At 35.8% G+C, this 18,165-nt stretch overlaps 1 protein-coding gene across 1 annotated transcript in view; it reads left to right on the top strand.

The window, feature by feature from the left end:
• The window catches only part of LOC110462591 (putative neurotrophin receptor LTRK 1), a 39,996-nt gene extending 22,312 nt beyond the window's left edge, over window positions 1-17,684 (top strand). Inside the window, exons 11-21 of the mRNA XM_021516602.1 lie at window positions 560-667; window positions 1,616-1,853; window positions 3,001-3,082; window positions 7,533-7,597; window positions 8,795-8,924; window positions 11,593-11,690; window positions 13,415-13,507; window positions 14,081-14,182; window positions 15,107-15,241; window positions 15,491-15,581; window positions 16,819-17,684. Of these exons, the coding sequence (XP_021372277.1) occupies window positions 560-667; window positions 1,616-1,853; window positions 3,001-3,082; window positions 7,533-7,597; window positions 8,795-8,924; window positions 11,593-11,690; window positions 13,415-13,507; window positions 14,081-14,182; window positions 15,107-15,241; window positions 15,491-15,581; window positions 16,819-16,959 (1,283 nt within the window). The 3' untranslated portion in view covers window positions 16,960-17,684. The remainder of the gene's footprint in view (window positions 1-559; window positions 668-1,615; window positions 1,854-3,000; window positions 3,083-7,532; window positions 7,598-8,794; window positions 8,925-11,592; window positions 11,691-13,414; window positions 13,508-14,080; window positions 14,183-15,106; window positions 15,242-15,490; window positions 15,582-16,818) is intronic.
• The last annotated feature ends 481 nt before the right edge of the window (window positions 17,685-18,165 follow it).

Genomic DNA, 18,165 nt, shown 5'->3' with positions numbered 1-18,165 from the left:
CGATTGTTGACGTCATCATTATTACGACGTCATAATTATCGCGTTGGATACCACTGACCCTCCCTGGGCGTTGGCTGTTCTATTCCTTGAACAAGCATACACGATACATACATTTAAACTCAATGTTGAATAATAGTAATTGAATTTTCTATGAGATGAACAGACTCCAAAAATGTCAATTCTCTGGAACTGATTTGAGAGAGAAACCGGAGTTTACGATTATATTGAAATCCAAATAATTACAGATGATTACAGTTTTCAGATAAATATTCATGCATGATTTCCTAAGATGAAGTCAAATCAGTTCAAGACGATTATGCCTTAAAACTGACGTTTATTCGATGACAAATACCATTTCAACTGTTATTTTTCGCTGAAATTGTTCCCGTGTAACGTTATGTCATACATTTCTGAGAAAAGAGGATGTATAATTCCAATTCAATAGATTTAAGTTTTATAACAAAAGGATCTCACAACAGATAAAGACTAAGTTTGTTTTGAACACAAACAGAAATTGAAAACAAATTTTGCGAGATTTCGAAAACGTCTATTTCTACAGATACGCCGGCGACGTTCTCAAGAGAAATCCCAGAGGAGAGCAACGTGGTCATGATAGTAACAGTTAGCTGTGCATCAATGGGGTTCGTGTGGATTTCGATATTGCTCCGTAGGTGTTATTGCTGTAAATCTCTTTATTTTCGTGAGAGATTGATTTATTGCTGTTAATCATTTTATTTTTGCGAGAGATTAATTTGATGTTTTTTATTGAGGAGATTGATTTTGCGTTTTCATGATAAGCGACACAGTATTACAGTATTGCTTCGTTAGTTTTTTGCTGCAAATCATTTAGTGAGTGATTTTAGCTTCGTGCTAATTAGTTAGGTGGCCAAGTCCTGAATATAAATAATTGTAAAGTTAATAGTATTTGTATGAGTAAAATCTGTGTTGAAAACAATATCATCAATCGACAATTCAAGTATCCATGAAAAAAACCTTAATGACCCTTATCCACTGCACAGGTAGCGTAGAGGCTTAGAGCGACAGTACAACAATTTGAAGTCAATGGTTCGAATCCCAGTTAGCCAAGATGCGTTTTACACTCAAAACACTGTTGCTTTTTTATTTTATTTTTTATGAAAGTCCCGGAACGTAGTGTGTTATATAGAAATGGTTTATCATAGCTATAGTCATGTCGGAAAAATCAGTTTCCAATACGTAGTTACAAGTTTTTTCAGTGGTACATGGATCTTTTAGTGCAGGGTCCGCGAAATTAAGTGAACGCAAAAATATGGTAATTTATAGTACAAATGAAAACTTACAGAGCATTTCTATCTAGTTTGTTTATTTTCGTTCATTACATCCTTGGTAACATAACGCTTTGGTGTTATGTGATATCTGCGTGTTTTTCGATCACATTGAAGCTGAGGATGTGAAAATTTGACAGAATAAATGTGAACAGTGATAACTGTAACGAAAACAAACAAGTATTTAAAAAAACAAAAAAACAGTCAGTGACTGCTTGATTTATAAATTTATACAGAAATAGTAACATTGTGTTTCTCATTATTTTCAAAGATTGAAGCATTCTTACATAGTTTTGTTTCCCTCCATATAGTAATGTACATGAGATACACCAAAATACCTCAAACTGGGAAGTCGAGGAAAAGACTTTCACTTTTCGGAGCGCGATCGAGATCAGTAAAGGGTGTGCCAGATTCCGCTCCCTTGTTGAGGCGACTGAATGAGAACCTTTGGCAGGATCACCCGAACTATCACATGTATAAACAGATACTGACCCAGGATCTCAGCGACGACATCAAGAATCTATCCAGATACAAACTCAAGTTGACCAAGTATACAACATATTTGATTTTCTCTCTCTCTCTTCTTTTTTTTTTTTTTAAGTATTACTTTTGCATAATTACGGCATACAGTGATACTTGTTTCGCAGATGACATTTCTTCCGTTCGTTCATTTTTTCCATTTCATTCATTACATTTGTTTCCTTCATCCCATCCATCTATTCATTGTATTTGTTCAGTATCATTCGCAGATTCTTCCTTTTTTTTTTTTTTGGCTAAATTGTTCGCTTTTTTCCTTTTTGTTCAATTGCACATTTCATTTCATCAACAATTCAATCATTTCCTTCCTAAAGTATCTGATTTTGTTCATGCCGTGAGTTTCTTCTTTTCCCCTTAAGGTCATTTTATAATTTGTTCCATGTTTACATAAAGGATCAATTGAAACAATAGTATAACTTATTTATTTTGTACATTTTAATGGGAATTATAAACATAACATAAGCAATAATAAGTTTACGCATTACATAGCATTAATCTAGATTCTTTGAAAATTTATTGTTTGATTAACGATTTAACAATCATATTAAATTATATATCAGAGAAAGCGAGCTGATTTTGGACATATTCAAGTTAACCCACAATATACTTTAAACAAACATATCTAAAACTTGATGTCAGAAATTGCTGATCTTCCTTCATCCAATTGCCATTCATCAGTTACCTCCCTTACCTCTCTTAGTGCCATTTCCTCCCGCAAGGTTGCGTTCTTCGTATGTTCGAATGGAAGCTTAGCGGAGAGTAGAAAAGTTGTGACAGGCAATCTAGTCCAAACAAATTAACGGGACAGATAATAGTTAATCCGACAATTCGTATTCCGGATACTTTTTAAAACTAATTTCGAAATATGTGTATTTATCAATATTTAAGATAACAGTGAACATATGTTCGTGTATTATGAAGGAATATATAACAAAATTAAAACAAATGGTTGAAGAAATTGTAATGGGTGCCGCTTCAGGAACTTATAATATTATAATATGGTTAAAACGAAGTTATTTACGTTCTGCTGTAAACGTTCAACAACATTTAGAACTACTCACAATAAAAAATAGATTATTAAACGCCTGCTAAAAAGGTTGTTAAAATTATTTCAAATATTTCTTTCGATTTTCTTCATGATATTTTGTATTTACTACAGAGTGCTAGGAAGTGGTGCGTTCGGAGAGGTGCTGCAAGGACAGCTTATCAGAGGAGTCATTTTCAAACACGTGGCAGTAAAGGTAAATATTTGCATTGCTAGTGCTGCCTCTTGTATTGTTTGGTGTAGTCATTTTCACAATATTTAAATCATTTTGTTATTGGTTGAAGATTTTAAAAACTTTGAAATAATGTCGAGAAAAACGTGTCAAATAAATAATCAGGATTTGCAAAATATTAAAAACTTAACTTTATTCTTGAAGGTGTATATGTTTCTTAAAGATTCCTGTCCCACTGTCGGTTAAACACCGCAGAAATTCATTCTGGCGTTTTTGTACCAATTGTAACCTCTTTTTGGATTCGTTTTGAAAATAACTGTCGTTGAACTGGGCTTCAATGCTACAGTTGAATAGGAAGTGTTGTTGGTAGGACTCATTCACCCCTGAAGGCACATTTGAACTCTTCCAATTCAAAGGTTGGAATACTTCATTATGAAATTTCAGGGGTGAATGAGTTAAGGGTCCTAGATGGTCTCGTTGTTCTTTTTACATTCAAAGCTCAGGTGTTGCTTGTTTGTGCTTCTTTCAATTTAATTTTATATAAAAAAGCATGAAAGTTCCGCATGGTATGCCTTTCCTTTCTAGAAACCATTTACCAAAGTTATTCCGTCTTTGCAGAGTTATCTTCTCTTGGGAGCGGGTATTGATTGTTACGTCATTGGTTTGAGAGAGTAACGTCATTAATTTTTGAGAAAACGACGACTTTTTTTCACACAAACCAATGACGTAACAATCAATACCTGCTCACAAGAGAAGACAACTCTGCGATATGCAAAGACGGAATAGACAGACCATAAACTGGTTTTTCTGCACACTATAATATTTTTGTGTAGGGGTATATGTCTTCTTTATAAAAACGTATGGGTATGTGAGTTGATATCTGGTATGCTGGGGTATGTGAGTTGATATCTGTTATGCCTGGGTATGTGAGTTGATATCTGTTATGCTTGGGTATGTTAGTTGATATCTGTTATGCCTGGGTATGTGAGTTGATATCTGTTATGCTTGGGTATGTGAGTTGATATCTGTTATGCTTGGGTATGTGAGTTGATATCTGTTATGCTTGGGTATGTGAGTTGATATCTGTTATGCTTGGGTATGTGAGTTGATATCTGTTATGCTTGGGTATGTGAGTTGATATCTGTTATGCTTGGGTATGTGAGTTGATATCTGTTATGCTTGGGTATGTGAGTTGATATCTGTTATGCTTGGGTATGTGAGTTGATATCTGTTATGCTTGGGTATGTGAGTTGATATCTGTTATGCTTGGGTATGTGAGTTGATATCTGTTATGCTTGGGTATGTGAGTTGATATCTGTTATGCTTGGGTATGTGAGTTGATATCTGTTATGCTTGGGTATGTGAGTTGATATCTGTTATGCTTGGGTATGTGAGTTGATATCTGTTATGCTTGGGTATGTGAGTTGATATCTGTTATGCTTGGGTATGTGAGTTGATATCTGTTATGCTTGGGTATGTGAGTTGATATCTGTTATGCTTGGGTATGTGAGTTGATATCTGTTATGCTTGGGTATGTGAGTTGATATCTGTTATGCTTGGGTATGTGAGTTGATATCTGTTATGCTTGGGTATGTGAGTTGATATCTGTTATGCTTGGGTATGTGAGTTGATATCTGTTATGCTTGGGTATGTGAGTTGATATCTGTTATGCTTGGGTATGTGAGTTGATATCTGTTATGCTTGGGTATGTGAGTTGATATCTGTTATGCTTGGGTATGTGAGTTGATATCTGTTATGCTTGGGTATGTGAGTTGATATCTGTTATGCTTGGGTATGTGAGTTGATATCTGTTATGCTTGGGTATGTGAGTTGATATCTGTTATGCTTGGGTATGTGAGTTGATATCTGTTATGCTTGGGTATGTGAGTTGATATCTGTTATGCTTGGGTATGTGAGTTGATATCTGTTATGCTTGGGTATGTGAGTTGATATCTGTTATGCTTGGGTATGTGAGTTGATATCTGTTATGCTTGGGTATGTGAGTTGATATCTGTTATGCTTGGGTATGTGAGTTGATATCTGTTATGCTTGGGTATGTGAGTTGATATCTGTTATGCTTGGGTATGTGAGTTGATATCTGTTATGCTTGGGTATGTGAGTTGATATCTGTTATGCTTGGGTATGTGAGTTGATATCTGTTATGCTTGGGTATGTGAGTTGATATCTGTTATGCTTGGGTATGTGAGTTGATATCTGTTATGCTTGGGTATGTGAGTTGATATCTGTTATGCTTGGGTATGTGAGTTGATATCTGTTATGCTTGGGTATGTGAGTTGATATCTGTTATGCTTGGGTATGTGAGTTGATATCTGTTATGCTTGGGTATGTGAGTTGATATCTGTTATGCTTGGGTATGTGAGTTGATATCTGTTATGCTTGGGTATGTGAGTTGATATCTGTTATGCTTGGGTATGTGAGTTGATATCTGTTATGCTTGGGTATGTGAGTTGATATCTGTTATGCTTGGGTATGTGAGTTGATATCTGTTATGCTTGGGTATGTGAGTTGATATCTGTTATGCTTGGGTATGTGAGTTGATATCTGTTATGCTTGGGTATGTGAGTTGATATCTGTTATGCTTGGGTATGTGAGTTGATATCTGTTATGCTTGGGTATGTGAGTTGATATCTGTTATGCTTGGGTATGTGAGTTGATATCTGTTATGCTTGGGTATGTGAGTTGATATCTGTTATGCTTGGGTATGTGAGTTGATATCTGTTATGCTTGGGTATGTGAGTTGATATCTGTTATGCTTGGGTATGTGAGTTGATATCTGTTATGCTTGGGTATGTGAGTTGATATCTGTTATGCTTGGGTATGTGAGTTGATATCTGTTATGCTTGGGTATGTGAGTTGATATCTGTTATGCTTGGGTATGTGAGTTGATATCTGTTATGCTTGGGTATGTGAGTTGATATCTGTTATGCTTGGGTATGTGAGTTGATATCTGTTATGCTTGGGTATGTGAGTTGATATCTGTTATGCTTGGGTATGTGAGTTGATATCTGTTATGCTTGGGTATGTGAGTTGATATCTGTTATGCTTGGGTATGTGAGTTGATATCTGTTATGCTTGGGTATGTGAGTTGATATCTGTTATGCTTGGGTATGTGAGTTGATATCTGTTATGCTTGGGTATGTGAGTTGATATCTGTTATGCTTGGGTATGTGAGTTGATATCTGTTATGCTTGGGTATGTGAGTTGATATCTGTTATGCTTGGGTATGTGAGTTGATATCTGTTATGCTTGGGTATGTGAGTTGATATCTGTTATGCTTGGGTATGTGAGTTGATATCTGTTATGCTTGGGTATGTGAGTTGATATCTGTTATGCTTGGGTATGTGAGTTGATATCTGTTATGCTTGGGTATGTGAGTTGATATCTGTTATGCTTGGGTATGTGAGTTGATATCTGTTATGCTTGGGTATGTGAGTTGATATCTGTTATGCTTGGGTATGTGAGTTGATATCTGTTATGCTTGGGTATGTGAGTTGATATCTGTTATGCTTGGGTATGTGAGTTGATATCTGTTATGCTTGGGTATGTGAGTTGATATCTGTTATGCTTGGGTATGTGAGTTGATATCTGTTATGCTTGGGTATGTGAGTTGATATCTGTTATGCTTGGGTATGTGAGTTGATATCTGTTATGCTTGGGTATGTGAGTTGATATCTGTTATGCTTGGGTATGTGAGTTGATATCTGTTATGCTTGGGTATGTGAGTTGATATCTGTTATGCTTGGGTATGTGAGTTGATATCTGTTATGCTTGGGTATGTGAGTTGATATCTGTTATGCTTGGGTATGTGAGTTGATATCTGTTATGCTTGGGTATGTGAGTTGATATCTGTTATGCTTGGGTATGTGAGTTGATATCTGTTATGTTTGGGTATTTGAGTTGATATCAGTTATGCTTGGGAATGTGAGTTGATATCTGTTATGATTGGGTATTTGAGTTGATATCAGTTATGTTTGGGTATGTGAGTTGGTATCTGTTATGCTTGGGTATGTGAGTTGATATCTGTTATGTTTGGGTATGTGAGTTGGTATCTGTTATGCTTGGGTATTTGAGTTGATATCAGTTATGTTTGGGTATGTGAGTTGATATCTGTTATGTTTGGTAATGTGAGTTGATATCTGTTATGCTTGGGTATGTTAGTTGATATCTCTTATGTTTGGGTATGTGAGTAGATATCTGTTATGTTTGGTCATGTGAATTGATACCGTTTATGCTTGGGTATGTTAGTTGCTATCTGTTATGCTTGGGTATGTGAGGTGATATCTGTTATGCTTGGGTATGTGAGTTGATATCTGTTATGCTTAGGTATGTGAGTTGATATCTGTTATGTTTGGTAATGTGAGTTGATATCTGTTATGTTTGGGTATTTGAGTTGATATCTGTTATGCCTAAGTGTACAATCGGTCTAACCTTTATTAATGCCTGTTGTTTTCAGAGATTATCAAGCGGTTGTTCAGAGAAAGAAAGAACGGATTTTCTTGTTGAAGCATTAACTATGAGGTACGTACAGATTTCTGATCAATCTATCTTGAATGATTCATTTATTAAAAAATGTGACTTAAGCTCACTTTGCCCGAAGGTAGAAAATTTATATGTGGAAAAAGACGAAACAAGAAGTCATTTAAAAATTAAGTAACCACATTACGTAGGTTTTGTGATTTTTTTAAGGCAGTAGACAGAAAAATGAGTAGCACAGCATCTTAATGGTCGGTGTATATTGAGAACCAAACGACATTTTGCTTTTGTAATGGAATATATCACTTTATGTTTAAATGGGTTATCTTGTGAGAATTGCAATAGTTTACATCTACAGCACAATGGATAATGCAGAGAAAACACACAAAAGTTACAAAAAAAAATCAAAGTTTTTACCGGCAATAGTCTCAGATATATACATAGAAATATAAAAAAAAAACCAACATCAGCTATAACATAACACGGTGATATATGATACCATGTGATAAACAGACAAAGGATTTAAATGTAATGGGCAACAACGAATTAGAAAAGGAGAGTAGATCAAGGAAGTTATATCAGGCAACCTTGATGGGGAACATGCACGAGATGAAATCCTGTATCAGCTCAATTAAATCTATGGCAATGGTCGTCTAACCAGAGTCAAAATATGTGGAGCGAGTTCTATTTCCGCAGCTGTGGAAAGAAGAACAACTTCAGTCAAAACATATTTTTTTAAGTTTGTTTCTCTGTTTGACAGAATTAGAAACAAACATCACGTACAACTGATGTTGATGCAATTATTGCTTGTAGAAAATTTCAATAATTTATTTTTAATACAATTATATCTTAAATATGAAATTAAGTTGTTAATGTCCATAACATGTTTACAAAAAAAAGTATTTAACAAAATATTTCTTACAGAAAAAATGATAAAATTTCGCTTGATGATAATTTATTCTCTCTGATGTGAAATAAACTGTTTGCTAAATATCTACTTGTTTTATCTTCTTAGTAAAGTGCAAAGGTGACGTCATTTATGACGATGATTGCATGAAGGTGTTTTTTTAAACTCAGATAAAAAGAGTAAAAATGGAAGTGTACCTTTGGTAAGGATATAAAGGCTGCATGGGCTGTGTAAGGGATATGATATCGACGTTTGGTGCTTTGTACTGTTGGTACTGAAAGGATGTTCAATTATAAGTGGAAATAATGGCTACGTATAATATCACTTTATTGCAGTAAATTCAAACACGACAATATCGTCTGCTGTCTGGGAATATATGTCAAGAACGGTGCCCTCCTACTGGTGGAGGAGCTGATGGCAGGGGGTGATCTGAAACATTTCCTTGTCGAGTCACGTCCGACCATAGTAAGTGTGATACTCTTGGGGTTACCTTGACTTTCGCTCTCTGCACCTCTGGAATATGTCATAGCAAAATTGAAGAAACGAAAATAGCTGTTTGATTGGTCTACGGTTAACAATCTGACCAAGAGCGAGGCTTACACTTGTCTTTTGAAGATAACAGAGGAGCGACACCCGACTTCAAAGCCAGCCGTTATATGCACTTTTTTACATCAAGCTTTATATATGTTTGTTTAAAATATATTGTGGGTAAACTTGAATATGTCCCAAATCAGCTCGCTTTTTTGATATATTTTGATTTTTTTTTATATATAATTTTATATGATTGTTAAATCGTTAATCCAACAATAATTTTTCAAAGAATCATGATTAATGTTATGTAATGCGTAAACTTATTTATGCTTATGTTATGTGTATACTTTTCATTAAAATGTAAAAAAAATACATGAATTAGGCGACCGCGATATTCTTTTGATGTGCATCAAAGGATCGAACTAGTCTCCTTGTCACAACGAAAAGGTCGCGCACACTGAGCCTTTAACGCATTTGTGTGGGTTTAATTTGCGAATACTTTAAGGATTCACGTAACACTATACGAATGCATTGGAAACTGTTTGTTTCCTCGGCATTACTATTCCGTCTTATCTTCTCTTGTGAGTAGGTATTGATTGTTACGTCCTTGGTTTGAGTGAGATGATTACGTCGTTTTCTCAAAAATAGATGACGTTACACTCACAAACAAATGACGTCACAATCAATACCTGCTCATAAGAGCAGATAACTCTGCAATACGCAAAGACGGAATACATTGTACCATTAATAAGTCATCATTCAATTAAGAAAGATGAAACATTGCGTAATTTCCAAGAAAAAATAAAGAAGATTAATGAATCAAAACGCACCCGACAGCAACTTTTCGAGTGTTTAAACCGGGTTGAAATCCTGGACTTCAGATTGTTTTACTGTCACTCTTACTGACTAAACTACGTGCCAACTGTGTTACAGGTATATCCCAACGGAATTGAAGGGGGAGGGGGGTTACTGTTTATACAAAATAGAACAGTGCAGTGGGACAGGGATCCTTAAAAGGTTTTTAATGGGTGCTATTTAATACCGATAGTAATAAATATTGAGAACCAACATTCACGAATGAATGAATCTCAAGCAGTAACTTAAAAAGGAAATTGATTCACATTATATAAAACGTAACTGAAACAATTAAGCCTAACAAAATCTGCAAACAGAAACAAAAATAACAAAATAAAAACAAAATTTAAAACGTCAATCCGACTGAATTGAATGAAAATTGAATGTAATTTTATATCTCGTTGACTAAAGCACTTCCACACTTACGCAATTAACCAGCCAAATTCATTGAAACTTTCATATAATGGTTATGCAACTTTGTAGAGTTGATTTTATGAAAATCTAAACATTCCGATAGTTTGGGGAATTTTTTGGAAAAAATACCAAAAAATTGAATTTTCGTCAATTCTAATATTTTCCGGGTTTTTTTTTGTGTGTGGCATTGTTCGGAACAATAACAACAATAATAAAATGAAAAGAAGCATTTCTAATTAACCCTACAAATATTTTATTTATCGCAAAATATGTAACACATGTTACACAAAGTGTTTTTTATTGAATTTGTACGGATAAAAGTGATTATCTACAAGCTAAAAGCACCCAGGACACAAAGTTCTATACATATAGAGTGGGAAATTGAACAAAATATACACAATGGCTTTATAATTAATTTATTTTACATTTTACAATCACTTTGATCCGGGTGAGAGTTATCTTCCTTGAAAAAAATCGGAACTTTTTGCAGAGGGGTGACATTTACACAATGACAGTTGTCTCTGTTTACATATAACAAAAATGATGGAAATAAATCAAAAATATGATATCAAAATTATCAATTTATTGTTCTTTAATGGAACCAAATTACCCTCAGTCATGTACACTTTGGACATCATTCCACAGTCCGCTAACTCACGGTATATTTATAATTACATGTCAGACCAGAGGCTATCGCATGGTATACCGTTCTCACGTGCACTCACACATGCATTTCATAGGTATCTTGATATTTTACAAAACATTATTTTCACAGAGTAAGCTAGTAGACTACATTTGTAAACACGATTTAATCGACAGAGCGAAACTCCCTCAACAGCGAAAATCGTAACGACCTCGAGCTTATGAACTCGTGTAAACATAAATAGGATACCTGTTCGTTTATGCGGAACAACCGGTTTGACCGTTTATAAATGTAACAATTTCGGGTGTAAATCCTGGCGGACCTGCAAATGTGTATGCAGGCCTTGCAAGGCTTTCTCAAGACACGCCTGAAAGCAGCATCAGATTACTAGGTCTGACCTTATTTAATAAACGAACAACAGTGGTCCGATCGGTTTGACCGTTTAAATGAAAACGGCCCAGCAGGTGTTACTATAATTTGCACTACGATATTGAATGCCTGATACGCAATACGGAAATGACGACACGGTGTACATGCACATTTTCGATTAAGATAATTGAGTCCTAGCTGTACTTTTTCCGGAAGTATGTCACGAAAATGGACGCTGATGACGATGTGTCGAGCCACCTTAATATTTCTCTAACCACATTAAACACGTCTCCATTGGTTTACCATTACTTCTGTCTCTAGGATGAAACTCCAGCCTTGAGTACCGACGAACTTCTCTCTTTAGCAAATGACATCTGCCAAGCGTGTAGTTATCTGGAAGCACATAAATTCATACACAGGTAATACTTGATTTTCCTTCACATGTAATTTATTGTGTATTTTCATACACAGATAAAAGACTGAGTTAATCTTCATACAGGTAAAATATTGTATTGATTTTAGTACAAGTATGACTTTTTTTCTTTTTCTGCACACGCAAATAAGACATTGTGCTAATCTTCCCCCACAGATAAGACATTGTGCTAATCTTCCCTCACAGATAAGACATCGTGCTAATCTTCCCACACAGATAAGACAGCGTGCTAATCTTCCCACACAGGTAAAAAATCGTGCTAATCTTCCCACACAGATAAGACATCTTGCTAATCTTCCCACACAGATAAGATATCGTGCTAATCTTCCCACACAGATACGACATCGTGCTAATCTTCCCACACAGATAAGACATTGTGTTAATCTTTCCACGAAGATAAGACATTGTGCTAATCTTCCCACACATATAAGACACTGTGGTAATATTCCCACACATATAAGACATTGTGCTAATCTTCCCACACAGATAAGACATTGTGCTAATCTTCCCACACATATAAGACATTGTCCTAATCTTCCCACACAGATAAGACATTGTGCTAATCTTCCCACACAGATAAGACATTGTGCTAATCTTCCCACACAGATAAGACATCGTGCTAATCTTCAAACACATATAAGATATCGTGCTAATCTTCCCACGAAGATAAGACATTGTGCTAATCCTCCCACGAAGATAAGACATTGTGCTAATCTAACCACACATATAAGACATCGTGCTAATCTTCCCACGAAGATAAGACATCGTGCTAATCTTCCCACGAAGATAAGACATTGTGCTAATCTTCCCACGAAGATAAGACATCGTGCTAATCTTCCCACGAAGATAAGACATCGTGCTAATCTTCCCACGAAGATAAGACATTGTGCTAACCTTCCCACACAGATAAGACATTGTGCTAATCTTCCCACGAAGATAAGACATTGTGCTAATCTTCCCCCACAGATAAGACATTGTGCTAATCTTCTCACACAAGAGAGACATCGTGCGTATTTACACAAATATAAAACACAATCTTATCGCAGGTGAGAAATTTTGCAAATTTTCACACACAGAAAAGACATTGTGCAAATATTGATACATCTAAAATACTGTCCTTATCTGCACACGGGTAAGATACATGTATTGTGCTAATCTTCACACACAGTTAGACATCGTGAAAATCTTCACACACAGGTAAGACATCGTGAAAATATTCACATACAGGTAAGATATTATGAAAATATTCACACACAGGTAAGATATTATAAAAATCTTTACACACAGGTAAGACATTTTGAAAATCTTCACAACCGGGTAACCGAAGTGAAAATCTCCACACACAGGTAAGACATTTTGAAAATCTTCACAACCGGGTAACCGAAGTGAAAATCTTCTCACACAGGTAAGACATTGTGAACAGCTTCACACACAGATAGTGTATTGATTTTGACAACAAATACAATGGGCAAGTATCGGTAAGTGTTACTCTTAAAATTTACAAATCTTCAATGATATATGTGATATATCAGGTTATGCAAAAATCATTTTATATTTTTACTTCGCCTTTTTTTTCTTTGTTTATTTATTTAGTTATTCATACATTTTGCATTGATTTAAAGTAGAAGGTTCTTGACTTCATTACATACCTTTGCTTATGAGATTACTTTTAGCGTTTGTATGTATATGTATCTTATTTCATATTCAAAGGGATATTGCCTCCCGCAACTGTCTACTTACTGCAAAAACCCCGGACAGAGTGGCAAAAATGGCGGACTTTGGCTTAGCCCGAGACATTATACAGTAAGTATGTCACTGGTAATTGTTTTGTAACGCGGATCTAAAGTTATAACTGAGATTTTATCAGATTCAAACTATGTTATTGATAATAAAGTTGCTGAGATAATAATAGATACAGAATTTTATTTTTATAAGTTAAGTCAAATTGGTTGGGTGGCGAAGTGGAAAACGCACCCAACTTCAACTAAGGCGGCCGGGGTTCGATTCCCCGATCGGATGTGAAAAGATACAGGTGCACCTACACTCATTTAGTAAATACAATTTAGGTTGTACATCTTGTTGGTATATCAGGGTTGACTGTCCTTCCTTCTTACCTTTTCTTTCTTCCTCCTTTCTTTCTTTTCTTCCTTAGGGTGCATACTTTCACTCAACAGTTATCCAGATGAACCCAATATTGTTCAGTACTTTTTCTACTGATTCCCTCCGCCATCTTGTTTTTTTTCTTGTTAAATTTGTGGAATCATTCCTGTAAGAAGTATGAACGCTCTAACAAGTTTGATATGCATTGAACAGCACAGTTGACTACTATCAGAAATGTCGGGATATTTATTGATTGTTATAATCGTTTTGCACCAGGAACGACTCCTACCAGAAGTGTGGACGGTCTATGCTGCCTGTCCGATGGCTTCCTCCAGAGTCCTACCTTGAGGGAATATTTAGCACAAAGTCGGACGTTTGGTGAGAAATTTTGACATAAAAAAAAGATATTGAAACGAAAATCAGAATACGCATACACAGAATTCGTATCGTGTCGAAGTTTTGCAAACTTGAAAACGTCACAAATGAACTTCGATAACCGCCATTTTTGTATTGCCGGAAAGTTCTGCTCTGCTACGTATGGTTTTTCGTGCAACAGTACTTTGACGTCTTTTGTCGTAATTCAAGTTGCTGATTGTATTTTTTCTCTGCAGAATATTCCTAGATACCATATCAATAAAAAAAGTACATCAAAGAATTTTACAACTAAAGTTCTCGATGTGAGGACATGACACTGCTTTGGTTTGATCTAGATTTAGTTCCCGGGGTTGGCTGTAACCTATATGTTACAAACGTAATCTTTTCTGAGTAGCGGCATGGCTAATAATATACACACTTTTCAAACTTTTTAATTTGAAATAAAAATTTGAACCATTGAAATTGGAATTTGAACCATTGGAATTGAAATTTGAACAATTGAAATTAAAAATTGAACCAGTGAAATTGAAATTTGAACCAGTACTTCTCTATAGGGGTTTTACGCACCTGCCCCTCTGTTTCAACAGTAGTTAAGACTATTTCGATTTCCACCTTTTTGGCCCCTTGCATAACCAACGAGTCCTAGAAGAAAGAAACAGCTGTAAGATGCAGTTTTATTCATTTATTGGCTTACTGGCTTACCTTACTTGTAGGTGCAATCACACGTGCGTGTTACGTTCATCTTTACATCGTCGGTGAAGCAGAAGACGCTTACTCTCCCGGAACACCTGGTCTTATCTTCCCTCTAATTTTCAATGTCTCCATGTAAATCATTCAGTTATTCATTTGTGTCCCATTTGTATCGATTTTGAGTTCGAATTGTGATCTTGAAGACACTTCTGTATTCCATTGTTATTTGTAATGCAGGGCGTACGGTATCCTGTTATGGGAGATCTTCTCCTTCGGGTATGATCCCTATCCGTCAATGAAGTGCGAAGAAATGATGGCGAAAGTCAACGGAGGTCAACGAATGGCAGCTCCATCTCGATGTCCTACGGTCGTGTATGTTTGCCAATCGGAAACCTCTCGGGTGTTTCCTGTATTGTTTATGAAAAGTCCCGAGTGTTTTCCTCTGGGATGTTTCCTGGGTTTTCCAATTCGAACACAATTTGCTATAGTGCTTCCTCGTGATTATTTAAATGAAACAATTGTAAAGTCAGCGCCTATAAGTCATCATCTTGCATGAACCTCTGAGTCTTCATTCCATATAGACTGTTGCTTGGGTAGAAACTGTTGTTTTTCTATTTATAGCTATGATGTAATGATGCTCTGTTGGCAACATGACCCCAAATCACGACCTTCCTTTGAACGACTATGTGAATATCTCCAGAAGATTAGGAAGGTAAGCTAACATATTCTTATTCCGTCTTTGCGTATTGCAGAGTTATCTTCTCTTGAGAGCAGGTATTGATTGTTACGTCATTTAATTGTTTGTGAGAGTAACGTCGTCATTTTTTGAGAAAACGACGTAATTTTCTCACACAAACCAATGACGTAACAATCAATACCTGCTTTCAAGAGAAGATAACTCTGCAATACGCAAAGACGGAATACCGCAAATTATGTATATCTTCACTAGGACAAAAACAATTATTGTTTCTGGTTACCCTACATACCCTAATTGTTTGTTGCTACCCCAAACATTTGTGGTAATTTTCAAGGAAGCACTCTTAAAGTCAAAATCAGTCTCCTATATAAAAGTCTTTAAGGGGGTTCCTGCTTTTCACGATAAATTTTGCAGGATCTATTCTTTCGCGCATAGTGCAACAGTAAAAATGGTTTAAATTTCAACCAGTCTTGCGGGTTGTACATTGTAATTCTCAAGGAAAAATTGATACGACGATTATTAGAAACCCGCGAAATTTTGTTTACAGTATATTAATTATTTGGACAAGCGGTCGTTCGGATAAGCATTGACACAGTATTAAAACAAGCCATTTATTTAGGAAATTGACAAAGGTTCAAATCATCATAAGAGTTCAGATAATCGGGATCTGGATAATCAGCATTCCGCTTTATATCACAAACAGAGAGTTAAGTTAATAACAACTGATACAGTACCGAATATAACCTAATTTCGCATGGATTTATTTTCGCGAGCTGATGTTTCTATACTGATTCGATTGGACGTTATTCGCGTTTCACTCAGCATTTATATATTACGCTATTAAAGAGGTCGCATATCTCCATTATGTGAGATTACGGACTTAGATAACAATCTAATCTAATTCCGTGGTGAGATCGATTCTAGAATTTTTAAGTCAGTATTCCGTATCCCAAAATATGAATTATTTCTACATATTCCATAACATAACTGCTCTGTTTATTATAATTGCCTTCTTTCAGATTATTTACAAATGAGATTACCTTCAACTTTAAATCAAATAAAATCGTAGGACATTTTTGTTGTTGTTATATATAGATTTGACAAACCAGAAATATAATTCAAAGGAATTTCATCGGAGCTGCGTTATGAATCTTAAGAAATCCTCTGTTTATATATATCTACTTATTAACCCTTTAGAGAGAGAAAAAAAATGCCTTACTATAGTCAATATTTGTGTATTTGTCTTCCACAGAATGTGTGCATCAATATCGTCTGTACTAATGATGTAAGTGGCGATGAACAAGGGGACGACAGAGTCGAAAGTGACGAGGAAAACAAGCTTCATACCTGGCATTGCAACGGAAACTACGCTATAGAAGAGGAATCGGTGTAGATTATTGAGCAGGAAACAAATATCGGGAACCGTCGGCACTTTCCGTAAACGAGAATATATTTTCTTGATTACGAAAAGTGCCGACGGTTCCAGAATGACAGGAAAACAACGAAGGAAACATAGGAACCATTTTTTAAGTCTTGCTCTCAAGAATGAATCAGCGTGAAAATCAGTCAGTGGTCAAACAAGAAAATAGTTTCTCTTTTACGGAAAGTGCCGACGATTCTCGATTACATTGTCCATGCTATTTTATATTGGGAGGATATCCATATGTCTAAGGACACAATGTTATGTAAAAGTAATCAAGCACCGCTTTGAAAGATGATTCGATCGTACACAGATCTCTTACAAGAGGATGTGAATGTTTATATTAAGTTACCTCCCCTATTTTTGAGTAATGTCCCTTTGTTTCAAAACGTTCTCGCTACAGTGTCATTTTATTACCAACGAAGAAATGAATAGGAACACGGTAGCAATGAAACCAGTAAAACAGGACACAGCAAAATCGATAGTGAAACCTTCATCAGAGACCAACTGCAGTCTACAATGACTGCTTCCCTCGAAACTACCTCTATAGAGAGACCATCTGTCTACAACGACCAGTAACACATATAAAAGGAATTTGTCGTATACACCACCTGACCTGTCTATTAAAATCAACGACTGGTGGACGAATTATTGAGTTCTCTCTATTCCGTCTTTTCGTATTGCAGAGTTATCTGCTCTTGTGAACAGGTATTGCTCGTTACGTCATTTGTTTGTGAGAATAACGTCATAATTTTTTGAGAAAACGACGTAATTTTCTCACACAAACTAATGACGTAACAATCAATACCTGCTCACAAGAGCAGATAACTCTGCAATAGAAAAAGACAGAATAGTCCCAGCCTGTGCATCAGGACTTGGTTTACAGCAACATACTTAGATAATGGATACAGATCGTCAAAGGGACTTGTAGATCTCATTGCTATGGGTCTGACTGTCATAGTACATAGTTGGTCTTGTTCAATCAGAAACTTGTTTTTCTAAGCAAGCTACGTCCTTGAACTACACGGTGATCAAGCGTCTGGATGAACGAGACTAGGTTGATCTAAATATATTTTTGATTAAAAGACAATTACCTGCACCAATTGATAATATTTTCTGGAACCCGATTCACGGCATACACTTTACGTACGTAAATTATATACCTCGAGCGTCAGGTCA

This window comes from Mizuhopecten yessoensis, unplaced genomic scaffold, assembly GCF_002113885.1.
Source record: "Mizuhopecten yessoensis strain PY_sf001 unplaced genomic scaffold, ASM211388v2 scaffold10811, whole genome shotgun sequence".
Taxonomy (NCBI): domain Eukaryota; kingdom Metazoa; phylum Mollusca; class Bivalvia; order Pectinida; family Pectinidae; genus Mizuhopecten; species Mizuhopecten yessoensis.
This window is presented reverse-complemented; position numbering and strand designations above follow the sequence as displayed.